This window comes from Cygnus atratus, chromosome Z (assembly GCF_013377495.2).
Source record: "Cygnus atratus isolate AKBS03 ecotype Queensland, Australia chromosome Z, CAtr_DNAZoo_HiC_assembly, whole genome shotgun sequence".
NCBI classification, from domain to species: domain Eukaryota; kingdom Metazoa; phylum Chordata; class Aves; order Anseriformes; family Anatidae; genus Cygnus; species Cygnus atratus.
In genome coordinates this window covers 14,556,511-14,582,949 of record NC_066396.1, presented here as the reverse complement: position 1 = coordinate 14,582,949, position 26,439 = coordinate 14,556,511, and the positions used below count along the sequence as shown (strand labels likewise).

At 39.7% G+C, this 26,439-nt stretch overlaps 1 protein-coding gene across 1 annotated transcript; it reads right to left on the bottom strand.

Moving 5' to 3' along the window:
* Positions 1–1,986: 1,986 nt before the first annotated feature.
* On the bottom strand, positions 1,987–25,492 carry C7 (complement C7). The gene is made up of 18 exons (XM_035566150.1): positions 25,487–25,492; positions 25,114–25,169; positions 24,315–24,390; positions 23,196–23,337; positions 22,337–22,478; positions 21,376–21,514; positions 20,295–20,429; positions 19,109–19,352; positions 17,841–17,954; positions 17,021–17,187; positions 15,814–16,042; positions 15,035–15,206; positions 14,567–14,654; positions 13,097–13,229; positions 12,233–12,424; positions 9,097–9,193; positions 3,943–4,127; positions 1,987–2,269 (listed from the first exon to the last, which is right to left on the bottom strand). The coding sequence occupies exons 1-18, from the start codon at positions 25,490–25,492 to the stop codon at positions 2,082–2,084; spliced, it is 2,505 nt and encodes an 834-aa protein (XP_035422043.1). The 3' UTR covers positions 1,987–2,081.
* Between the last annotated feature and the right edge of the window lie 947 nt (positions 25,493–26,439).

Genomic DNA, 26,439 nt, shown 5'->3' with positions numbered 1-26,439 from the left:
ATTTCGTCTATCTTATCTTGGACTACTTCATATCATGGATGTGAAGAATTGTTCCGGCTGGTTGTGTCAAGATGAGTATCAGGCAACCTTACTATTTTTTTAACTGTTTCTTAATCAGGAATTCAGAGGCACTGGCACAGGCTGCCCAGAGAAGCTGTGGATGCCCCATCCCTGGCAGTGCTCAAGGCCAGGCTGGATGGGGCTTTGGGCAACCTGGTCTGGTGGTAGGTGTCCCTGCCCATGGCAGAGAGTTGGAACTGGGTGATCTTTAAGGTCCCTTCCAACCCAAACCATTCTGTGATTGTATGATTCTCAAGATTTCTTGACACCCTATGCTGGTTTTCTACATTTTCTTCTTTGAAGACGTGAATCACCAAGTCACTTTTCTTTCAGTGCTCTCTATTTAGAATTTTCCAGATGATTTTCTTTGCCTCCAGCAAGTATGGAGGCTGTTGCCACCTAGTGGGCTCATTGTCAAATCACGTGCTGTGCTTGCTGGCCCAAGAAAAAGGCTGGGAACTGTGAAAAAGAAAGCTGGCAGTAAACAGGGGGGCGAGCATTCAGCAGCTCCCCCAAAATCCTTCTCCTTCATATTCAGCAAGTAATTCAGAGAAAATAACTGATTAACTTGGCTTTTATTCTATTTATTTTCATCTGTAAGCTGTCTGCAAAATGTATAATTTTCTAAAAAAAAAAAAAAAAAAAAAAGAGCCATTAAGTTCCAGAGAGCATAAAGGACAGGAGGTCCTCTTGGTCACTGTTGTGGAAGCCTTGTCCTCCACCAAAACCCTTGGAAGCAGAAGTCTCCACAGGAAAGCAGACCATTTTTGCTCTGGCTTAATTCTCCTTATCACAGAAAGAAAGCTTTTATGATTCAGGGTAGGGTTTATGTGAGAAAGCTACAGGTACAAACGTAAAAACTGAGAGAGTTATTTCATCTGGTAGGCATTTATTAATAGTAAGAAGTAAAATCTGTTAATTACAAAGCATAAATGCTTCTTAGTAGTAGTACTGCACTGGCTTGATCATTTGCTATCCAGCCCTTAGTCATTATTTGCATGTGAGAATAATCAGGAGGGGATCATACTGCCGGGATGAGCACCTCAGCTTGCAAGGTACACCCTATGTGAACCAAGAAGTCGTTGCCTCATTATGCTAGACAGCGTGCTTAGGTGTATAAGGAAAGAGTGTAAAAGACTCCTCTTATTTAGGAACAATCTTAGGAGATTGTCAAAGGTTATCTCCAGGGGAACTACATACAGAGTGTCTCCATTCTTGTGAGGATGTGTTTCCCTTTGAGAAAGTTGTGGAAAGCTGTGGTGGAAGACTTCATGTGCAATGGTCTGTGAGCAAACGAGTTTGGGCACAAACGTAAATGTATGTGACATGCAATGCAGTTATCTGCGCTTAGAAATGTAGCTCACAGTGATAACTATGACAGTGTAAAATGGTGATTTTTCATGAAGTGTTTCTGTGTACAAGAAGCCGAAAGCATAGGAATTCTCATTACTTTAAGCTGACTTTACTGTTAATGCACATTGTTTTGACCTTTAAAAGCTTCAGGCTCAACGACAGTTTCAATGCTGTGCATGCTTTTTGCTCAGCTGAGTAAGGCACATTAGGAAGAAGTTACTTTATTAAAAGTGAGGAATCATACATCTTGTTTTGTAAAGGCTATTCTTTTTCTGAGAATCTAAATATAATCAGTACATGCATATGGTTGTGTGGCTTTCAGAAAAATGTATTTACAATGTTAGACACTGTAGTCCATCACTACTTTGGCAACTGTAGTTCAGGAACATTTTTTAATTGTGACAGAAACACGAAGAAAACCTGACAGTGCTAAATCAGGGGCCTAAGCCAAAAGCCCTTGGGTCAGCAGTAGCGGTGAGTGCAGCTCTGCCTGGTGAAGAGCCTCAGGCCAGAGGCAACTGGAGCCAATGCACACGGTCTCTTTGGCTGCAGTAAACTTCACGGCAGAACTTACATTTGATAGAGCAAGGTTTGAAGTATGTCCTGCCCAAGAGCTGACACATTTTGACATATCCCACGGCAACACACAAAACGAACCACAACACATCTTATTTGCTCTGCACATTGCAAGGCCTTATGCTGACAAGGGTGACGGTCTCCCCGCGGCACCTGAGCCGCCCAGCCTCACACTCCGTCATGGTCCGATGGGCAGTGGAGCCACTCACTTCAGCACAGATCTGGATGCCTCCCTCTTCACACGGTGCATCTTCATCGCAAACACAGCTGTTGGACTCTGCTGAGAAAAGAAAGAGAGGGAAAAGCACTCGGGATGGCATCCCACTCAACGGAAAACAGACCAAAACATTTCTATCAAAACTGCAGAAGTAATAGAGATGTGTAGAGGGCGATTCTCCTAACGAGAACTAACATTAGCTAACATTCAGGTTCCGTGGAAAAAGTAGAAGCACGAACAAGTGGTGCTGGCTGTCCTAGGAACCCAGTGCACCTACTGGGGCTTCCTCTGCTCAGAAAGTCTGGTTGTGCTTGTGGGAAAAGCTTCACCAAGGTGCCTGAGATCCTGCTCTCAAAGGTATCTCTGATGTTTCTGCTTGAAATCTGCTAGCACCCGTTCACGTATCTACTGCTCCACATTCCAGGTGACATGTAAGATGAGAAGTCTGTCCTTGGAAAGTAACAAACCGGTCATGAACATACTTACCACTTCTATTTTTATTTACATATAGGTAATTCACTATGATCAAAGGATCTGCTCCTAGAAATAAATGTGTAGCTGTATTGGTGACAACAGCTAAACAACCAGATAAGAAGGTCTGAGATTTACCTTTCATAGTTATGTCTTTGTTTTGGTGTTGTGTGTTTAACAACACCATGTATGTTCTGTTTGTCTCTGCTGAGGCTCCTGCCAATTTTGAAAATCTATTATTATTATCATCTATTATCTATTATTATTATTATTATCATTATTACTACTATTATTGTCTGTTCAATGTTGGTAGACAAAATAGACAAACTCCTATCAAGTGATCTTTTTTATTGTCAAAATATGACAATAACTGTGCCTTCTATCTGAGGCACTTCTGAAAACCTAATTTAGTCCTTTATCTTCCCATTTCTGCCAACCCTCCATTAAATGCAGTGTAATGGAGGACACTCAGGGAAATTAGATCAGGGAATTTGAGAACTTCCACTAAAGACAGATTGCAAAAGTCTGGGCCTGTTTTCTCTGAGGGAATATTCCTTCACCTTTGTTCACAATATGAGAAACTGGAGATATACGGTGAAGTACAAACAAAAGCAAGTGGCTTTTCTAGACAGTACAGAATGAGACTGTAGTCTTAAGCTGAAGAAAACAAGGAAACCTTGAAGAAAACAGTGAGACTGGTAGCCTTGAGCTAGCAGAAGCAAAGGGGATAAGGGATGAACACTAAAAAACAAAACAAGGAGGAAAACAGCTGAAGGAAGATTCCAGACTGACCTACGAAACCTCTGCTCATTAAGGGTTGATAACATATTAAAAAATACACCCGTCGAAATGGAAATGCGGGATTTGGTGTTGTGTTGTCCTCCTCCTCCTTTCCCCCCTCCACCATGCTACAGAATTTAAAATGGGTGGAGTCGGTGAAAAAAGTATGGCAAGGGTTTCACCCCAAGCTTACTGAAGCACATCACATTGAGTAACCCACTCACAAGGGAGCAGAAATAAGCTTTTCCCAAAGATAGCTCATTCCATTACAGTCTCCTGCAGGGTTTTCCATGTCTTTCTGCCGTATTTAGCCACCAAATACTGGGCTGATGGTTCAAACCAGCTCAGCAGTTTGTGTGCGCCTGGTGCTGCTGGGAGGGTTGGAAATGCCGTCCCAGCACAGAGCTACCGTAGTGTGTAACTGGGGATAAAGATTTCATTTTGTTTGTATAAACAATTTCACTTACAATCATGAAGAATCTTACCATCACATCTTTCCCATGAATGGCATGATCCACATGATTTCTCAGCGGCCTGAGGAGTTTTGCAGTTGTCTGAGCTAGTAAGAGAATATTTTCTGCCCGTGCACTCCAAGGCATACATCTTGCAAACAGTTAAAGGTATGTTTCTCTTGGTTCTTTGATCTGTGGCACAGATGTCCAGGGAAGGACTGAAAACAAAAAACACACACAAAAATACATTTAAATGTGTTTTATCTTGGTATGTCTTAGAAAGAGCTAAGAGGATGGAAAACATTCAGTGTCTGATTCTGTTTTCCCTATTCACTGAGGTAAATCCTAAGAGTGTAGAGATGAACTGGAGACTTAGATGCATGAATAATTCAGACTTTTTTCTTTTCCACAGGTTGCTGCTCCTCAGCAGATACAGCACCTGTCCAAGGACAGGAACATCACTGGATATTTTGCCGTTAACCTCAGTGGCACTGAGGGAGAGACTTCTTATTTAAAGAGTTCAGATCTCGGTTATTCTCTGATATACATGCATACACACAAGTCCATACAAACAAAATATTTCATATACAAATAATGATATATACTCACAATATTAAATTATTTTATAATTATTTCTAAATTGTAAGAGATGAGAATATACTTAAAGACCTTTTCTCTACTGTCCTTTAAAACCTGAGTTTTTACCAAATAAAATGTTGTGATCCAACATCAGAGACCAGAGTTATTTCTGGAAAAATGAGTACATGTACACAGAAATTTTGTGAGAAATCTGCTCTATTTATCTAGGGAGTTTACATGTTTGTTTCTTGAATGTCAGGTGTTGTGATAATACCACCAAAATTAGCTTGTAAAAGTGGTAATAACGATTCTTGGACAACCTTAGATAGTATTTGCTTCAGGGACAATTCCAGGAAATAGTTATTATTTGTGTTTCATGCTGTAAGCATAGGAGGGGGGAAAAAAGCCTTTTTTCTTTTTTTTTTTTTTTTTTTTTTTTTTTTTGTAATCTCAAAACCCAAGCTTCTCCACTTGCTCTTAATTCACTCCACGACATCTGTGTGGGGTGAACAAAGCCCTGCCTCCTCAGAGGTGGCCTTCCCATGCTGTCCTGGCTGCATGGCACAGCCAGAGGTAAGGCACTGCACAGGGTACCAGAGAGCGGAGATACTCCTAGGAGATGGAGAGCTTTAGAGGCAGAACCAAAGACCCCTCTCTCATTCAGCACAGCTCCTCTGTCTGAGCTCGCAAACACTCCCACAGAAAAATTAAGTACCTAACAGGTTGGTTCTGAGGGTCAACCTCAGCAAAACAGGTGGTTTGGCGGGGGTGAGAGGCTGATAATGAATGGGCAAATAGCCCTAACAAGCTCCACAAGGCTTCATGATGGGAAGGGTAACAGGTCATGTGCAAGTGGCTCATCAGACAGGGGAAGAGGAATTTGGGAGAGGGAAGCTCTGGTAGGAAAGTCCTCACTATAACTTTGTTCAGTTGATGGTCAAGCATTGAGGTATTTTTTCCTTTTTTCTTTTTTTTTTTTCTTCTTCCTCATCTTTTTTTTCCCTTTCTTCTTCTTCTTTTCTTCTTTCTTTTTTCCTTCTTCTTTTTTTTTTTATTTAGAAAAATCCTTAGAGAGGTGATTCTGAAATGTCTTGAAAAGGTTGGATTTATGGAAAGCTTAAATTATCTGTAATGTCCTGCATCTTTAAGATATTTAAAATTCAGTACAGTTTATCAGCTGATCCTGAGAACTTCGACTTGCATTTACCTGCAACTGAATATGTCTTCAAATATTACTAATTGTATTATATTCCTTAAGATGTTAGTGTCCTCACTTGCAGTGGGTCTCTTAACTGTGGTGCTTAGTCAGAATATGAGCTGCTGAATCCCTAATAAATTTTTATTGCCTGAATTTTCCTTACTGCTCTTCTGTTAACATAAGGAATAAGGTTAACTCTTATTCTGAGGCACAGCAAGAGGACAGACCAATGGATATGTAGCACCAAGCAGCTAATAAAGGAGCCCATACATCTGTCTCCATTACATCATTTGCTTGTCTAGTAGCACAGCCTATGAGATAGTGGTGCACTGATTTATGATGTGAAAGTTATCTTTGCAGACAGAGGTATAGGAAACTCTTGATTTTGAAATACCGGCTTAGATTTGGAAGAACATAGTGTGATTCAGGGGAAGCATCTAATCTGTAAAGTTGTTTATCACATCTAAAATTGCTCAGAGGCCTTCTTTATTTGCCTTACAATGATAAATCTCAATATCTGAGCCTTAAGGACAAAAGCTAGTTTACAAGGCAAGTTAATTTAGCTGAAGAGATAGGAGTGTGTTAATGTCTGCTTTGCACCACTTTAGTGACATCCAACAGAGGGGAGGGAGGCCAACTTAACCAGCTGGTTGAACCTCAGAAGGTCTATTTGCTGTGGAAGTAATGCAGGGAGTGTGTTTTCTATTTTGTCTAGCTCTAGCTGTCTTGAGACTGGTGTACATTTTTGCTATGGCTGGGTCACCTGGGGAAAAGTCAGTGGAAATCGACATGTTTAGATGCCTAAGAAAAAGGATAGAGAATCCGTACTCATAAGAGTATTTAATATTTTGCAATCCTTGTTGAGAAAGGATATTACAGGGGAACAATAGTAGCACAACAAAAGTTATTAGAGACAAGGAAGGGTCCTTGTGCAAAGGGAATCTGAAAAATTCAATACCTTTTACCTGGGAGAAGAGAAAGAGGAAAAAAAAAAAAAAAACTTGACTAAGAACAAGCATTTACTAAAGTACATATTATGGGAAATAAAATAACTGTAAGTCAGCAAATGATGTCTCTCCCTTTCACCTGCTATGAGAGGCAGGCAAATTTCAGTGAAACAAAAAAGTGAGAAATTGAACTGTAAGTTATTTTAACTTCTAAAAATTGTATTCAAGACCATAATTTTTAATCCAACACAGGCTGAGAACCCCTAAGAGAGACATGTGTGCTACACAAATAAATGTGCATAAAAAGATGGAGTATTGAAAAATTATTGAATTCCATGCTTCAGTGTGCAGCTGGTCTTTAGCCTCCGTGTCTTCATCCATACTAATATGCTAACTGTGCTCTGACCCTTTCCTGGCCATAGGGCCAATTCATACAGAGTAGAACAGCTGGTGTCCATACTTTTAACTCACTGTCCACAAAAGGAGGAGACCACATTACATTGCATGTTAGGAATGGTCTCTGACCCTCGTAACTCCTGAGCTGTGCCTGGGAATTATCTGGGAGCTGGCCCTTGCCAAAGCACTGCCAGGAACTGCTTTAGTAATTCAGCAGCTCCATTGCTTGGGATTGTTCCCTGGCTATAACTGGGGAAGATAGATGTCATCACCATGTCATGAAGGATGACAGAGCCCTCAACAGCTTCTTGTGGGGTTCTTGTACCTAGAAGTCTCTGTTGCTGGTCTCTTGAAGACTGAAAGGATGTATGATGGATCTGAAGCCATGGTGCTTCTGCCTTCCTGTGTGAACTTCTCACCTCCTGAGCAGAGGCTGCTGCTGAGAGTCACCACCACAGCAGAGTAAAACGTGTTCTGAGGAAGGACCAAGATCTACTTACATGCCTTAGTCCTACAGCATTAATAGGCTGGTAGATTGGTCTGCTTTGACAGACAATGATTTATCCTTCTATTATTATATGTGTTATTTCAAGACAGTGAAAAGACAGCATCGGGTAACAAAAATGACTGCTATCTATCCTCCTGCCATTTTGAATGCAATCAAAAAAAAATAGAAACAGGAGCCAGTAGAATAATTTTAACTGAAGCCTAAATGCATAACTGAATGTAATTAATTTAATTTCAAAGTAATTGTGACTCTACTCAAGGCCTTCCCCAGCATTGTGGACTCCCCTCAATTTCTATGCAACTAACTTCACTGCACCCATGAACCTGAAAGGGGGTTTTTGCCTCGCTTTAGTCAGTATTGAGACAAAAAGAGTAGGACCTGGTTCATTAAATACCTAAATATTTTAAATATAGAAATAGACTCTTGACAGATTTATTACAAACCTGGCACTTAGGCAAGACAATGGCCTCAAATTCTAGGGTAGTGCCCAGTGGATCTACAAAACCTGAACAAAGCTGACCAATATTAATTTTGAGATGTTCAAATTGTGAATTGTAGAATTAGAATCTAATTAGAATCTAGAATCAGCTTAGAATCTAAGCCCATTTTGGCTTAGAACCTGAGTAACCATGCAGGGCACCCTTGAACTATATGGCTGATGGAAAGTGCGTGTACTCCAATGAGAAGTTCTGTAACCTTGAAATCTGGAGAGGACTTCAAAATTTCTTCCACCTGCTACAGAGAATGCTATCCTGAATTTTCCGAACTGCTTAGCTCCTGCTGTGACATAAACTGGCCAGATGCCATGTCCAGAACTCAGTGGTGACTTCATAGGAAACTTTATCTGGTCTGTGAAAACCAGCCCAAATGTTGGAGTGCTGAGCTGTTTGGCACATCTGGCCATCAGCGCCAGGTGCTCTTAAGCCTCTTCATGTTACTCTTCTGTTTTGGTCCTGTTCCCTTAATACTTAGCGAAGAACTGAGAGAGTGACTCATTTCCATACCTTTGTCCTGCATTGTTTATTACTGAATATAGGCTTTGATCAAATAGGAAAAAATAAAGTCTGGTCTGCAAGTTATGAGGTCAGGAAAGGTAACATGACTGGTCTGTGCAAACTGCTGTGTAAATGGGAGATTAGATTATTGTGCCGTTCATAACACTCCAGTCTCTCAGCAGGGAAAATAAATCTGTATTTCACCAGCTTAGTGCTTTGATGGTTTATGTCCCAAGGGTCTCTGTTCTAAGTTTTCCTCCATCTTGTAAATCTTCAAAATATCATCTTATCCTTTTCCATATATTTCACAGATCAAGTGGAGCTGAAATTATCCCTTCACCTTCTGTCATCTAACCAAATTCCATCATCAGTAAAACCCAATGACAGCTCTGACAAGGCAGGTAAGTAATGAGCAGGACATTGACTGAGCTGTAAAGCAAACAAAGTATAATGCCAGCTTCTCATGAGTAAAGCTTTCCAATCTGTCATAGACTGAAACTTTAAGAAATTTAATTGGTCTTGAATAAAGTGAGAAAGCCATTGCCAAATTCAGCCTGAACTTACCCACACTCATAGGGCATTTTGCACACACATTGCGACTGCTGCACTTTCTCCCATGGCTGGCATTTAGGCTCTGTCACTTCTGTTTTCACACTGGGTTCTGAAGTAGAAGAGCACAGACAATGCTATTAAGGGGCATTAAGGAATAACAAGGGCTGTTAAAGGTCTACTCTGAAATTATCCTATCAGTTGAGCATAAAAGACACTGGATTATACAGCTGTGACATAAAGTCACATCCTGCATGTTCATTAAAAGTATGTACTGCATAGAAGGAATTATAACTATTAAAAAGATATGATACGCTTTACAAACTTACTGAATGGTAAATTATCCATGGGTCAAGAGTCAGATAGAAGGAGACAGGCACAATGTTCAAGCTTTAACATTCATCTCATTTCTGTGCAGCTGTCTGTTTCTGCTAAACTTAACAGTGCTGCCAACAGCTTTATCATTAGGTTTCAGAGTTACTGGCTTTACTACTGTCACCAGAAAAGCTATGGCTCCAAAGCCCCATGTAGAAATAGTTAGCCTTAAAATTGTTATGCGCTGTTGGTAATGAAAACAGCAAGTTCCACCATGTAGTTCTTAATTTGCAATAACTTAAAAAAACAACAGCAATAATGACTGGGGGGAATGGGGGGGGGGGGGGAGTGGAGGGGGGGGAGAAGGGAGGAGTACTGTACACATGTATGTTCTGTGACTGTTGAGTTTTATTCCAAGCTTTAAGATGAAATAGGCCTTTGCTGCACATTCCTCTAGAGGCTTCTATAGCAAGTAATGGCACGACTCTCTTAAATCCGTACGGACATACTTTCAGAGAAAGGTTTATCCTGATTTGTGTTTTAGATTAGGTGACTCGGTGACTCTAGTTTTCTACTGTAACATTAAACTTTAATATCCCTGAACATTGTTGCTTTTATTTTTTTTAAATAAATCTCTTGTAAGGATTGACTTACCAAGCAAAATAGACAAGCAGAAATTGCCAGAGAACTAAAAATAAAGCTGTAGTGCTTTGCAGTACAGATAGCAGACATAACCCTGTTTGCCACCAGAAATTACTTCCTTGTCTCCAGATCTGGGGCTCTTTGTTGTATAGTTGACTGTTACCAACACTATTACTGACTAAATACTCCCACCCACTTTATTTCAGTATGGTCAAATGTATGTGTACCACCATGTCTGCATATACACAGATCATCTTAATTTTTGCCCTTTTTATCTCATATCCCTTGTTATTTTAAATGGTTAATTTAATTGTTATTCTAATTTAATTTAATCTAATTTTAGATTCTAATTTCCTTTTTTTTTTTTTAATATTGTACAAAGGTAATGCTCCCCTAAGCAAGGCACACAGTTTTCTAAGGATGGAAACAATTGAAACTAATTGTTACTGAAATTTGAGTATGTGATATAACAAACAAACAAACAGGGTCACTAAGGCTAAGCCTAACATGTTGGGAATTGTCAACAGTCGTACTTTAGCTCCAATACTTTTGTACTTCAGCAACAGTGAGCTGTGTTATGTACAGGTGTATTATTCCTTCTGAAATCCTTACTCTTGGTGTGCATGTGGATGTGATACGGAAAAAGATGACTAGGACTGGGAATCAGCAACAGATGGGAATCAGCAGATGACTGAGACTGGGCTGCTGCAACTTTGTGGTCTAAGCCTGATTGTCACCTGCCTTTTGCCTCAGATCAGGCCACTTTGGGCAGCAATTGGCTGCTAAGGAGAGGACAGACATGAAACATAGGAGTTATGCCTAATCAGAATGGCCAGGGTTGGAAGGGACCTCTGAAGATGATCTTGTCCAACCCCCCTGCCAAGAAGGATCACCTAGAGCACACTATGCAGGATGGCATCCAGGTGGGTTTTGAGTATCTCCAGAGAAGGAGACTCCACAAGCTCTCTGGGCAACCTGTTCCAGTGCTCTGTCACCCTCACAGTAGAGAAGTGCCCTCTCGTATTCAGCCGGAACATCCTGTGCTTCATTTTGTGCCTGTTGCCTCATCCTGTCATTGGGCACAACTGAAAAGAGACCGGCTCCATCCTCTCAACACCCTCCCCTCAGATATTTATACACATTAGTGAGGTCTCCCCTCAGTCTCCTCTTCTCCAGGCTAAACAGGCCCAGCTCTCTCAGCCTGTCCTCATACGACAGGTGCTCCAGTCCTCTCATCATCTTCGTAGCCCCCCTCTGGACTTGCTCCAGTAGTTCTATGTCCCTCTTGTGCTGGGGAGCCCAGAACTGGTCACAATACTCCGGGTGTGGCCTCACCAGGGCTGAGTAGAGGGGCAGGATCACCTCCCTTGACTAATCTACCTGGTAACAGCAGTGGCTGTTAGTTGCCTCCAAGCAAGGGTCTCAGCAGGGATGTGACAGCATCTGAAACCTGGGGAGAGGATGTAGCTGGCTTGAAGCAGCATGCTGCTTGGATGCTTCTGCATCACTGACCAGCATCACAGGACTGCAAAAGAGAAAGTCTCGTCTGCCCTCCACAGCTGGAAAAGATGAACTGAGACAAAGCTGCTTTATGCTATACTCTGTTTCCTTCTCTGCCATACTGACTGCCAGTGACTGTTGATAGCTTCAACATCTGTTATCATGAACCAGAAGAACCATTTCCTCCTTGCTTCCAGTTCCTGGTGATTTACTCCATATCAGCTGTGTGACTGTCAAGCAGGCAAAAGAAGCCATCAGGCCCCGTCCCTTCTCTGTCATGAGTTGCTGTGGTGCACTGAACAGCTTCCAGATAGAGAAATAGTATCTGTAAGGTGCAGTTCATGTGGTGGTGGCATTACACAACTTTGGTGGAAAGTGAAGTATATTTGGGTGGCAGAATAGGCAACATTTATCCCAGGTAATGTGTTAAAATATTGTTGATGATAATGCTTGTTACAAGTATGAGTGGGAATCAAAAAGCCGTAAGGAAACCTCAGAAAAAATGTCTTAAGACATCTTGTTTGAGGAGCCCACAGAAAGCATGCACTCATGTTTTCTGTACATCCTGTGGGCAATAAAAATGCAATTTCTCTATCACTATATCAGCTATAGTGCTGTGTCACTTCTATATTACCAGTAGTCTGTCCAGGAAAGTAAAATCCTGAGCTGCATTTGGAGGATCGCAATGGCTTACCTGTTTTTACACACTGAATAGTTTTCATGTCAGGAGACCACTTGAGACTGGGCTCACACAGAATGGAGTGTGCTCCTTCTAAGCGCATGCCTTGTATACAGGACAGAGTTATTTTCTCACCAATCTCATATGAAGGTTTCCATGGGTCTCCTTGCAAGCCATCCTCCAGGACAGGTAGGAGACAAGAAGTTTCTAAGGAATGAAGAATTTGAGACAGTCACAGTGAACCAGTGGGTTGCAGAAAGTGGTCACATCTTATCTTCTCCTTAATTTCTTAACAAATTGAACAGTAAGATTAGCTGATGTTCCTGTAGAAATATATTGATCATGTTAACTCAGGTTATCAACTCATCATGCCAAGGATGGAGTGGTAATATCTCCTTCTACTGCCTGCAGGTCTGGCCCTAGCTCATACAGAGATTCTCTGTTCTTAGGATCCATGCTCCTACTAATGGTTCATACAAGTGAGTAACAACCTAGTAGGGATAGGCTACAAGGTTATTTGAGAACTTTGTGGTTGCCCAGTACTGCCCACTGGACATTTTACTCGGTTTGCTTTACAAATAGACAATACCAATTGTTCTTGGGTATAGCCACAGGATTGAATTAAGCAACAAAGGCTGTTCCCACAGAAAGTAAACCCTGGACTGGAATTTAGTCTCCTTGTTCCACTTCCTGTCTTTTCACTTCCTTAAGACTTGACTGTATGGACGTTTCTATTTCAATCTAACAAAATGTGGCTTCAAAATGAAAGTCAACATAGACCCAGTTCTGCCTAAGGATCTGGGAAATACAGGTGAAAGCAGACATTCTGAGACGTTTCACTGGAGTTAAGTTGTATTTCAAAATGGGAATCCAACATACCCTGGCAATATCTTTCTCCAAATTGCCACTCTAAATTACTGCCACACTTAGCAACAGGATCACCGACAAGAGAATATCCATGTCTGCAAGCGTAAACAATGCTTTTCCCAACAGGGTATGAGTTTTCAGCATTCTGGAAGAAAAGAAATAGATTAAATATTAAATATATAATCTAAGAATCACCAGCAGTGTTGAACTCCCTTTGATACTGGGATGCTGAGGACAGTGAGAAGGATTAATGTCACTTCACAGAGTACTGCTGAGAGTGTCTGGAATACTGTGGGCAGTGCTGGTTATTGATAGTCAGAAAATGTGATCAAAATGGAGGTGTTACCAAAAGATTAGCAGAATATAGAATATTCTGGTTACCTTAACTTAGCAAAGGGAGGGCTAAGGTCAAGCGTACCTGTGCCAGAGGTCTGGCAGTGATGGAATGGTGCTCTCTTGACAGTCCATAAGTTGACTGCAAATATAGCTGTTATCAAGCACTAAGGGAGGAACATAAGCTCTTGAACAGCCATGCAAGAGGGATCAGTAGAGAGTATATGGCTTTGCTAATTCTTAGGATGGCATGTTATCTGCTCCCTAAAGGTTAATATGATATGGTCACTCAGAAGAACTGAACTTAAAGACACAAGTCTTTTGTCATTTTATATGACCTTCTGTTCTAAGGAGAAATCTTATGAAAAATTGAGACTACACCTAAAAGCGCAGGGTTTTATCTTTAGTTTTTGAACCAAAAATATTCATATGGGAGGCAACTATCAATTACAGAAAAAAATACTAGCAAAAGAGAGAACACAAAATTTAGGACCTTGCCTCAGTTTGCAGTTGTGCAGTTGTGCAGTGACAACTGATGGATTTGTAACTAATCCTTCTATCTATTTATTGAGGAGAAATAGAGAAGACATGATTTATACCCTGAAGAGTTTTTTTTCCCTTGGTAAGTAGGCCCAACTTAGTCAGCCCAAATACCCTGCCAGATCATAGTTTCAACAAAGAATAAGAAAATTCAATGGTGATTCGCAGGATACAAACTAAAGATTGCTAAAATCTGTTTATAATTTTGCTAGGGATTTGCTGGATGACCTTGGACAGTTTATTCTCTGTGCTGCTTTTTCTCCAGTTTTGTGGACTTTAATATGTAATTTATGTAGCACTTTTTTTTTTAAATGTGTATAGGACAAGTAGATTTTTTTTTTCTATAGCCAAAAAGAAAAGGAATCCAGAAAAAGATCCAGATCCAGAAAAACAAAGATTTTGTTCTGACTTTTTGATTTTCTTTTATTCTTAATACAAAGTCTTGTAAAAGTCAGCCAGGGAACAATGCTGAAAAGGCTGCTATACAGTAGCTCTGATATAAAGCTTAACAAGATAAATACAGGTCTACAAGCAAATCTCTATATTAACTGCAGTTGAGACACTGCTGATAGGAATAGGACAAAAAATAGAGTAAGAGAAATAGCTTACTTGAATAAATCCATTTTCCAAGAGAGGAGGAGGTGAACAGAATTCTGCTGGAGTTATGGATGTATCAAAACAATGTGGTTCAATAAAGCTATAAAGAAAACAAAAATACAATTAAGTTTAATTTAGTCTATCTTCCTCCCAAAATACTACACTTCCCAAAGAAGCCCATTTTCAAGACTATTATATGTCCCATTTACATCACGATTATATTTAAATCAGGCACTGCCAAGCTAGCTGAGAGAGTACTAAACAGAAAGGTGCCAAGTTTACTGTTTTTTTACCCCATTTTATAGTCTTACTTTGTATCAGAATCAGAGCTTCTAAATTTCATTTTGTTTCAACTTAAATGTGAAAGCTCAACAAGTGCCCTTGAATTCAAATCCCTGAATTCAACAGTTTATGTGCTCCTTTGGATTACTTTAAAAATTCTTCCTGTATTCATTATCCAACTGTTCCTTTTCTGCCTACCGCAAATGCTGCAACTCTTCATCTTCACAGGGTCTGCTTTCATGGTGCTCTCCTATGCAGGCCTTCCCTCCACCACTTGGGGAGGGGTTGTTGCAAGTTCGACTCCTTGATTTCCTTTCCCCTGAACAAGAGCTCCAGGAAGACCAGCAGCTCCAGTGTCCATCAACAACACCTACGTTACATTTGAGAATATTTGAATATTTCACATTAACCACTCTGTAGGATTGTTGTCCTTAAAAAACAAAACAAAACAAACAAACAAAAAAAACCTGCCATCTACTTTTCAAAGCTAACGATGAGCTAAAATGTGACCATACGGAGAGGTCCAGATTGCAACTAATTTCTCCCAAATTCACCTTTTACTTAAGAATAATTCCATGGAGTCTATATGACTTACCCATCTAAGAAATCACAGAAATAGCTACCAGCTACAACTAAGTAAAAATCAGAGAACAAAAATTTCTAAAGTTATCAATACCCAGTCATTTAGTGTGTATATATTTACATATATATTTATTGAAGGTTGCCTTATGAGTTGTTAATATTGTCCACTGTATTTAACAATAATAACACAAAGGGTTCTTTGTGAAGTACTGCTTGGATGTAATAAACAGGACTCAGACTCAACAAGAAGACCATCCCCGTGCTGTGTGTTGGGCAGCAGCCACTGCCCAACATCAGCCACTTGTTCAGTTTTTGCAGCTGGACAAACAGACTCCAGAAGCAGAAGAGCACACACATGCCACTTCTGAACTCACACAAGGTTAATGAGTGCTGACCTGGCTGATCTTGCACAAGAGTTCCCTTCTCACAAGCTGCTCCAAAGGTGTAAGGTTTGCAGTAACACACACACTGAGTTCCATCCACAGCCGCCTCACCCCCATTCTGGCATGGCCGACACTTGCAGGGATCATTTTCAGCCATATATTCTTCAATGGCTTGTTTTAGGTAATGCTTTTTGACTGAGGAGCAAGGCACTTCCTTTACCAGCTCGTATAATGGTGTTAGCTACATACAGTAGAGAAACATTTATATTAAGTAGTTATACTGGGGATATAAGTGTTCATAAATGTGCTTTTCATGTGAGATAATTTGTGATGTATGTTCCTGCACATGGGGCTTGAAAGATGCTCTAATTTCCTAACTAACTGGCTAAATTCTTATGTTAATATTTAATATTAGTTTTTTTTCTGGAAAGTTGGATTTGCTTAACAACATCTCTTAAAGCTAATGCTTTGACATGTTTAAAAATTTGAGATATGATACTACAGCTGAGATAAATGTGTCTTAACACAGACCACCAATGCACAATAACACTTATCCTCACTGAAGCTATTTTCAGTATAAAAAGCTAGAGATTGTAATTTCATTGACCAGTGATTAAAGGCAGCAATAACCAAAAACGTTTTTGCATTTCTGTTGCATGTTTTATGATATTCTGTGTTTCTGCATTTCATTGAAAACTATTTGACAATTCTTTTGGTTTTATAACATTCTTCAGTTTTTGGGCAAAAGGGACTTAAACAAGGTAGCAGTGAATATGATCATGCTCAACTTTGAAATGTCTGGCTCACGGAATACCCAGTATGCCAAACTTCTGCATGCAGAGAAAAGGGAGGGAGATAAAAAGCATAGAGAGAAGTTGGCAAGCTGAGTGGAAGCCACACAGACCTGCCAATATATATTTCAGAAAAGGGGCTTTCTCCAACGTTAGGGTAACCCTCTATTCTTAAGCAGAACTCCACTAAAGTCACTTAAGGTTTGTAAAATTGTAGGTATTGACTTGCCAAGGGCTAGATTTATGATTCAGCTGATCACTTTATATTAGCTTCATGAATTTTTGTCCTGTGAATTTTTCTTTATAAAGTGAACTGAATACAAAACGATTGCAGACTACAGCCTGTCTAATCACCAGCTATAGCTTAATCATTTCTCCCCTTGAGCTAATCCCATCTGCTCATCTCTGCTCCAGCAAAATATCCTTACCTTTTGTTTAATTACTTTGGGATAGTCTGTCACTGATCTGGCCCAAAAGGAATATTTCTTACTGTTCCCAGCAGGATTATCCAATTCTAGATAACTAAGGCCAGCAACAGCACTTGGGCTTCCTCCTTCTACATAGGGGTCTCCTTTAATCTTATTGCTGCTGCTTCCTGGAGATTGGGATGAGAAACACAGAAAATACCAGCATTGCTAATTCACAAATGGAAATAGAAACAATACACACAAAATATGTATTAACAAGTAGTGAAAGGACACATCATTGCAGATGAAATATCTGTGCCTTGATCAAGTGCTCCTACATGGATAATATATCCAAGGGGTGCCTGTTTTTCCATGTGTCCAGAAAGTAATCACTATTGGGAAAGCATTAGCTACATTTGATGGGAGCTGGGGAGCCTTTCAATCTTGGCACTTGGTGTCTGGGTTCAACTTGTTAAAATCAGAAATAGATAGAATGATAGTATCACAGAATGGTTTGGGTTGGAAGGCACCTTAAAGATCATTGAGTTCCAACCTCCTGCCATGTGCAGAGACACCTCCCACCAGCCCAGGTTGCCCAAAGCCCCATCCAGCCTGGCCTTGAACACTTCCAGGGATGGGGCATCCACAGCTTCTTTGGGTGACTTGGTCTACGGCCTCACCACCCTCACAGTAAAAAATTTATTCCTAATATTTAATCTAAATCTACCCTAAGATACAGTTCAACAAAGCTATCAATACCTGCTCCTCATTTTGACATCTGTTTTGAAGGACATGAAAGCTCTAGACATGACAATTATATAAGTCACTATGGAGCATTTACCTGAAGAAATCCGTAGCATTTCATCCAGCTTGGAGCACTCTATTTTCTTCTTCTTCACAATGAATACATTCCAACCTGATGAGGTGCACTGGTACATGTCAGATGTGCTCAGAGCTGCAGATCATAGAATCATAGAATCATTAAGGTTGGAAAGACCTTCAAGATCATCTGGTCCAACTGTCCCCCAACCACCAACATCACCCACTAAACCATGTCCCTAAGCACCAAGTCCAACCTTTTCTTAAACACCCCCAGGGACGGTGACTCCACCACCTCCCTGGGCAACCCATTCCAATGCCTAACTGCTCTTTCTGAGAAGAAATGTCTCCTAATTTCCAACCTGAACCTCCCCTGGCACAATTTCAGGCCATTCCCTCTAGTCCTATCACTAGTTACCTGTGAGAAGAGGCTGACCCCCAGCTCCCCACACCTTCCTGTCAGGTAGTTGTAGAGAGCAATAAGGTCTCCCCTGAGCCTCCTCTTCCCCAGACTAAACAACCCCAGTTCCCTCAGCCGCTCCTCACAGGACTTGTGTTCCAGGCCCTTCACCAGCTTCATAGCCCTTCTCTGGACATATTAATCCATCTATTTAATAATCCATCCATTAATCCAGATAGATAATCCATCCATTAATCCAAATAGATAATCCATCCATTAACAATATTGCACATGTAAAGTATGTTGGGTTCATTTCTGAGTTTCTTGTTGACTACAGATGTGGTTTAGAAAGAAAAAAGTTAGAAGGCAGCTAAAAACAGGTCCCGTGAGAAGGTCCATGTGTTGCTAAAGCCTATATGCACGGAAGCTGACAGATGGAAGGTATACTTGGAAAAAGTTTATTGCTTCTTTCATTCTTTTTCTCAGCAATCCCTAATCCTACAGCACTGCTCCCCACTGAGTACAATCATACATGTCACTCTGGTGTTTGCTCTGTTTGTAATTTATTCTACTTTATGCAGTTTTACCCAATCTCTACCCCTAAGTAACTTTTAGGCTTTAACATTACTTGAAATTCAGATTGGCACTAGCCTTGTGAGGTCCTGAACCAACTAGCAAATCTTTACTACCCAGAGCACTGCAGGTCACAGATGCAGATCTGTAACTAAACATTGTAGTTTGACCACTTTTAGCAATCTTTTTTTTGCCTGTGAGGAGAATGTAGTGACAAGTAGAAATTTCTTACTAGAGTTTAGATATTAGCTGGAAGAACATGCAAAGAAATTTTTATTCTTGTTTGTTCAGCTTGTTTCTGATAACAAATACTCTACCTTCTGCTTTCATTTTGTCAGTATCCATATAAAATATAAGTTTGTAATGTCCTCCTAGAGATCCAGACTGCAAGAAATGAGTCCCAAAATACTCAATAAATCTTCGGTAGGCATTGTAATCGTAGACAACTGGAAGGTTGGCAAGTTCCTTCCAGAATGGCTCCGCAAGAGTGAGAAAGTCTGGGCGGTTGTTAATAAACTGAGCAACTTCCACACTGTTCTCAATAACCATCAGCTGCCTACTCTGGGGGAAGGAAAAGAAATCAGTCATGCTCCATTTCACTAACGGGATGGTTTCTAGCAGCCAGATGATGTGCACGTGATATTGGCTGCTAACCAAAACTACTCAGCTTGACAGAGTTGTTGAAAGCAAATTGGAGGCTCCAGAGAAGTGTTCTTTGCACCCCTATTTTGTCTAGAGGAGCCCTTCTCATAAGGGCCTGTAGCCATTCTGAGGATGCTGCTGAATTATAAAATCCTATATGCCTACACTCAGACTCTCACAGTTGCTTTTGAATTTTGTTACACTAAGTCTCAAAATACTTCATTGCTAGTGCAGTAAAGCAAGCTTGTTCTCTGTCAGCTTGGATACCATAAAATTTATATGTTTGTTGCTTGAGTTTATTTCCTGTAGGATAGAGGTTATACTTCTTAATGCAGAGTCAGTTGGAAATTATTTATCTAATGCTTCTTTTTAAGTAAGTCAAAGGCATAAATGCTGTGATTCCTGGCTGCCTAAGACACTAGATTTCTCTCTTATGGTATTATAAAATAACTTAGTTTTAATCACAGAATTAGTTATTTTTGTCACTGCAAGATACTGACAAAGGTAGTAGAAAAAAAAGTGCAGTAAACTGTTAGAAGAAAGTGGAAAAAAAGTCAATTAATTATGACAAGAAGACAATGTTTTTCTTTCTCAAATAGGGAGGTAAACAACTAGTAAATAAATAAATCACTACTAAGAAGGTAAAATGGAGAAATAAAAAACAGCAGCCAACTCATCTTAATTGGTAACCAAACCAGTGATTTCTTTGTAAAAGTTATATGGGATTTTTCTTCTGTCATGCACTTTGTGCCAAAAATATCTGGATAGAATAAATATGTGCATCTCACTAGAAAAGTGCCTGAGAAAAGTGACGAAAACTTTTATGCGAAATACTAAGCTATTGTGAAAACTTACACATACCTTTTGCCCGTGCTTCTTATTTTCACTGTGTGTATGATAGTGTCCACTGTTTGATGTTTCATGCCTCACTACGTGCTTCATATAAGACCAACTACTGTTGAAAAATTCATAACTGAAATCATTCTGAATTTTAACCTAGAAGATTAAAGATAGAATTCTGTATAAAGGACTTCATGAAAAAGCTTCATGTTAAAAATGATAACTTACAGAATAGAGTGAGTCCTTCCTGATGAAAAAAAAAAAAAAAAAAAAAAAAAGATGTGTTTTTCGAGTTGAATCCATTTGTTTCAGATTTCACAGAAAGTAGTGAAATCTATTGGAAAGAACATTACATATATATGCAGATATATATATATATATATATATAAAACATACTTATGCTACAAAATAAAGTACTTTAAGGATTGCTTGGCATGCTTTTGATAAGGGTGAGACAAAGCAAATCTCTGAGACAATGACTTGATGGATATCAATGGAAGATCTCCATGAAGCATTTCAAAGCCAGGTGCCCATCACATTTCTTAGGTTGATTCAGACCAATACTTATTCTAAGGAGATGGCTTTACATTCAGTCTAATCATGAAAGAATTAGAAATCACATCCAAGAAATTACTTTTTTTTTCTTTCCATTTTAGCAAGATATTAAATCAGTCTCTTTCAAAATAATAAGCTTACGTAAACACCTTCACAATGATTATACATTCTAATTTATTTATTTTAGCTTTTAATATACCAGATTCTCTCAACATGAGCTGACACAACTTTCACAGAGCATCTGGTGACATATGGCCCTAAACACTGTGGTGGCACTGACATTTTTTGCTATTGGCAGTGGTGTTTGTTTGATACAACTCCAGCCAGCTGACAGCTGTATACAGTGCCACAGGATCCTTCTCTTTGCCTTTAATTTTGTGAGAGATGAAGAGCAGCCACAGTTATGAGAGTCTCTACAGAGAGGGAATAGGCATCATTCAGCTTTGTTTAGGGAAGCCTACCTGCCAAAACACCCTACAAGCTTTGCATCATTCTCTGACTTATAATCATTACTTTAGATACAAACGTGTGCTTAATGGAAACATACCTGGAAAGTATATGCAAGAACGCTTTCACTCAGCCTGTAGTATTCTCTCCTGTCATTGCTGAAGACCTTTCTGCATTGTCCTCCAAAGTTTTTTGTATGAATGACTCTTCCTCTAGTCTCTCCAGTAATGGCATTAAAGCTATGAGAGGAAAACAATGAAAGATCATTAAAACAGAGAGGTAGCAAATCATTGTACAGGAGGTAGAAATTACCAAGCCATTGTAACTGAATGCTGTATCTGCAGGTAAGATTGAAAGCTTATTTATCTACAAAAAGGGAATATCAACGGGATGACCCCTTTTATCTGAAGAACTGCAATGTGCATAACATGTTAGAATACGGAAAACAAAATGTTCTTGGTTTGTCAACACAAACAAACACATGTCAGTATCTGTTAACATTAAGACATTCACACCTAACACAAGTGATTTTATTACATTTTTCCAGCAATTAATGCAAAACTGAAAAAAACAGGACATGCATTCCAAAATCTTTTTGTATTGTATCTGAATTACATCACATTCCAAGTGATATAAATATGATAAAGAAACTTGAGACAATTATTTTGCTAGGCTGCAGGTGGGATGAATGAGTAGAAATCCATATGGATCCACAGTATCAAATGCAAGAGCAATAAGCAGAAAGAATGGGTATTGTTGGCTCATTTTATTCCATGCTGATGGTTATGTGCTCTTGGTTTATGCTTTGTTTCACATCTTAGAAGATGTGTGTTTAAATAGTGCGATAGGAAGCTTTATTCTGTGCTTCAAATCAAAGGGCAGGTACATCCAAACCACACTGAGCCACTGGTATGTTGGAATTAGCTGTACTGCACACTTTTACATATTGGATGCTTTACCATGGGCCCAGGAAGTCTATCTGTACAGGCAGAGCTTGTAAATACAACCAAAACTTGAATGCATTTGGCACCAGTACTGCTGAGCTCTGCACAGAACATTACCCTGTTCCTGTAAGCTCTGCATTTGGAGGTGTTTTATCAATATCACATATAGTCGTCTTCTCTTCACATCGATCTTCATCAGTGCCATCTTCTTCACAATCCTGATCTCCATTGCACACAAGAGATCTGCTAATGCACTGACCTAAATGAAAACAAAAATGCATGCGGAAAGGAGAAATGTTTGTTCATTTAAAATAAATCACCTAAAACCAAAGCAAAAATCCCAATTATCTATGATGCTAGCTTGTCTACTCACACAGAGAACAGTCTGTGCCCAGAAGGGCTTGTGAAACAGCAGTAAATATAGACATAAAGAAATAGTGCATAATTAGCCTTGAGGGATCACATGTGATTAACTTTGATTATCTCTCTTATAGCACCAAAACATCGTATTCTTCTGTGATATATGTCTACCTACTGAGGTAATTTTTTTTTTCTTGGTGTATGTGTGTGTGTGTGCAAGTGACCTAAGTTGTTTGGATTCTAGCACTGTTTTTGAGTCCCTCGGTTTTCAGGACCCAGGTAGTTTCCAGGATGTTTGGATATAATCTAGAACAGCTTTGAACAGTCTTATCTAAGGTTGCATTCCTTAATTACCTGCTAATAATAACAATAACAGTAACAATAACAATAACAATAACAATATTGATAATAATAAAGAGTACTCTGGGGCATAGTAGTAAATTAAAAATTAAAAACATGCACATCTATGGCCGAAAAAAGGGAAAATTCTTGCTGAATCAAATTTATATGTAGGTCAAGGGTTTTCAAGTGGTATTGCCCATTTATAAATGTAAAAGACAACAAGATTATCTTCTTAAATTTAAGGAGCAGAAAATCGTGAAAAAGATCTTAGTACCTGAAAAGCACCTGAACCGATCACCACAGCCATCCTCTGTTGGGCATCCCCTTGTGGGGGTGCAGGGTCTTATTTCAAAAGCGTCGCCAGAGCAGGGGTTTCCCCCATACTGCCCATAAACTGCTACTGTCCGTCTTCGAATCTGAATGCAAATCAAAGGAGATCTTAGAAAATCTAAATGCGAAGAAGAAATAATTTAATAGTGTCAAGACAATGCTGCTGCTCTACTGCTGAAAGGTAATGAGGCATTCACTATTTTTTTCTAAGAATAACCACAGTTTGTATTACTACAATATGGTAACTAACTCACAGGTTAGTGGTCCAAACTCACAACCGTAAGGTCTTGATACATAAACTTGGCTGGTTTGTTCAACAATCTAATACATAACTGAAACAAAGAGGAAGCTGCTGACAAATTTCAGTTTTATTTTACATTTTTAATAGGACCAGTCATCCCTGATATAAATTTTCTTAAGTTCTTCAAAGTGATAATATCATTATGGAAGATGATAAAACATAATATCAACTGGGCTACTTTTTGCTTCTAAAAAGAATAAATACAGTATCATGGCACATTTTTAATTTTGACCAATCCCTCCCTAATTGATGCAACATCAAAGTAAATGAGAAAGAAAATCAAAGTTAAAAGTGTCTTGCACATCAGTAGAGTTGCACTGTAAAAATCATCAACTTGTTTTTCATTGAGGACAATATTTTGTAACAAAGTTTTCTTGCTCTGAGGTATGACTCCTCTGATGAAAAATGAGTGGAAGTGGTACAAACCAACATCAGCTGAGGAAAGTCTCAGTTTACTGGACAGTTCAGCTGAGCTTTTTGGAGCTATCACCAAAATAAAAACAGTGCAAGTTATTTTACAACATGAATATCATAGCTCTGAAAGAGAACATAGAGGGGACAGACTGGAGGATTTTCCTTCTCTAGGGCCCAGAAACTTTTTTGTTCTTCTGGGAAGAGGCACCTCAGGTGCTTTTGTCTGACAGTTGATTTGGGTTTAAAGACATGGCAGTTTCTTAATGTCTTGGGGGTGGGGGGCGGGGAAGAGAAGGGGTGAGCATATGCTTGCAAAATCATGCACACATAAAGTGCGGCCATCTATACCTGTTTGTGAGTACAGCCATCACACTCGGACCAAGGGCCAAAAGAATTCCAGCGGCAATGGACTGGATAGGAAGGGCTGCTCCAGTAGGTTGTTTTTCGTTTTTGTTTTTTTTTGTTTTTCAGTATAAAAGCAAAACAGGGAGATTGTCAGTGATTTCCATTCATAAGCATTAGTGCAAAACTTTCCGAAACAGCAAAGCAGACCTTCAACATAAATTACAGGCATCAGGCTCCCTCTAAAAACCACTGGGATTTGCTTTTAATGAAGAACAAAATTGCTTCCCACCTGGACTTTCTGGTCAGTGAACAGCAGAAAAGACTAGGCATGTTCACCTGGCCTGACAGTCAGTAGGGACTCTGTGAGTCCATATGGACACCTTCAGAGATGATCTCCACATTGCAAAGCAGAGAGGGGCCAGACCACATCTGGAGATGGCCAGGCAGTGGTCAGGGGCTGTGTATGCCATGGGGTGCAGATGAATTTCCCAGGCAGCTCTCAAAAAGTTGGGGTGCAACCTGCCCCTGGAATGAGGGTTGGCTTGGGGCAACCTGCACTGTGTTTTGCAGGCTCATGCCACTGCTGTGCATGTTATTCCTCCACCTGACAGGGGCAAGGGACAACGTAATTCTGCACTCTTGTCATCACTGATGGCATGGGCAATGCTGACACCAAACAGTGTCTTCTCTCCCAGGAAATACATCTGAAAATCCCTTTAAGCCCTGTCCCATGACATGCACCAGAACCGTCTGTTAAATTATCCATGCCTAATGTTCAGTAATTTTCTAAAGAAATATTCACCTGGAAAAAATAGGAAAGAAGCCTGTAACTTCCAGCAACACAAAAATCCCCAGCACCTGAAAAAAAGAGGAGCAAAAGCAAACTAAATTTACTGTTTTTTTGTTTGTTTGTTGTTTTTTTCTGCTCTTTATAGCTCATGCAGCTATTCAAACTTTCTGTAATCTTTACACTACTCAGGTTAAAGGAAAAAAAGGAGATTGATGCACTGACTTTCCTCATCTGTGTTGTGCAAGGTATTGTTTTTCAGTTTTCTTCTTTCTTGCAATTCTGCCCAATTACATTTTCAGCCAAGTATTTCTCCATATAAATTAATATTTCATTGCATTTGCCATATTCACTTCATCAGTACAAATTAAGTAAGCAATTGTCTTACCTTCATGTTAGATGAAATACTCAGACATCCAGCAATTACCAGGGAAAATGCACTTCCACTCAATTCAGCAGCTGAAGGAGTCAGTCAGTCTGCCTGCTACTGTATATCTCTTCTCACTCTGCCTTGCAGAAAAGCAGAATAGCTTTTCTTTTCTCCAAAAGGCTGAACACTGCTGAGGAATTTTTATCTTGACCCAGCTAGTCCTCTCCAGGGACACAGCCAACTTTTGGAGCTGCTCAGTGTTTTTAAAACATATAAATCAAGGCTTGGCTAGGCTGAATGGGCCTGGCACAAAGTTGTGAGGAGCAGTTACTGGAAGAACATCTTTTCCTTGTCTTCTCTGTCACTCCTTCTTTCCTCTGAACAAGACTTTTCAGAGATCCCAGGCCAATCCTAGTGTCACATACTCTGGACCACAGCTGTGTCCTTATCTTTGATAGGCAGAGCTGCTCTATATTTAAGCTGATGTTTCCAAGGGTTAATTGTGACCACAAATCTTCTGTCTCAATTTGTGCAGTTGGGTTGATTTTTTTGCATCAATTTTCACACTGAAAATCAACTTACGGATCTGAATGCAAGTTTTAGCCTATTTTTAGTATGGTTCTGCTGTGAAAAGGATCCTGAGACCACACACAGACACTGGTTTCAATTCTACATCAACAGCTGGCTTTTTTGGGAGATGCTCTTACAAAGGTAACAGCAATTCACTTTCTCTTTCCCCACCCTGCCATTCCTTCTTATTTTTTTCTTTTGACTGTTTTTCACTTTCCAGAGCTGATCCATTCCAGTAAGAGCAAGAAAACACTACAGCTGGGGAAATTTCCATGAATGTATCCTGTCAAAGCCTGGATGAAACCCTCATGGAAAAGCAGCTCCAAGTTCTGAAATCTCTTCAGATACTACATCTTAGGCACTGTATCTATTTTGAACAGTTTAGAACAGTCCTCAGAAAA

What these genes read in the sequence shown, in the direction of transcription:
- C7 (XM_035566150.1), bottom strand. An exon ending in TCGGTTCAGGTGCTTTTCAG is followed by an intron (nt 22,479 to 23,195) that starts GTACTAAGATCT and finishes GTTTTCATTTAG; the next exon opens with GTCAGTGCATTAGCAGATCT. An exon ending in TTCTTGCATATACTTTCCAG is followed by an intron (nt 20,430 to 21,375) that starts GTATGTTTCCAT and finishes TTAATCTTCTAG; the next exon opens with GTTAAAATTCAGAATGATTT.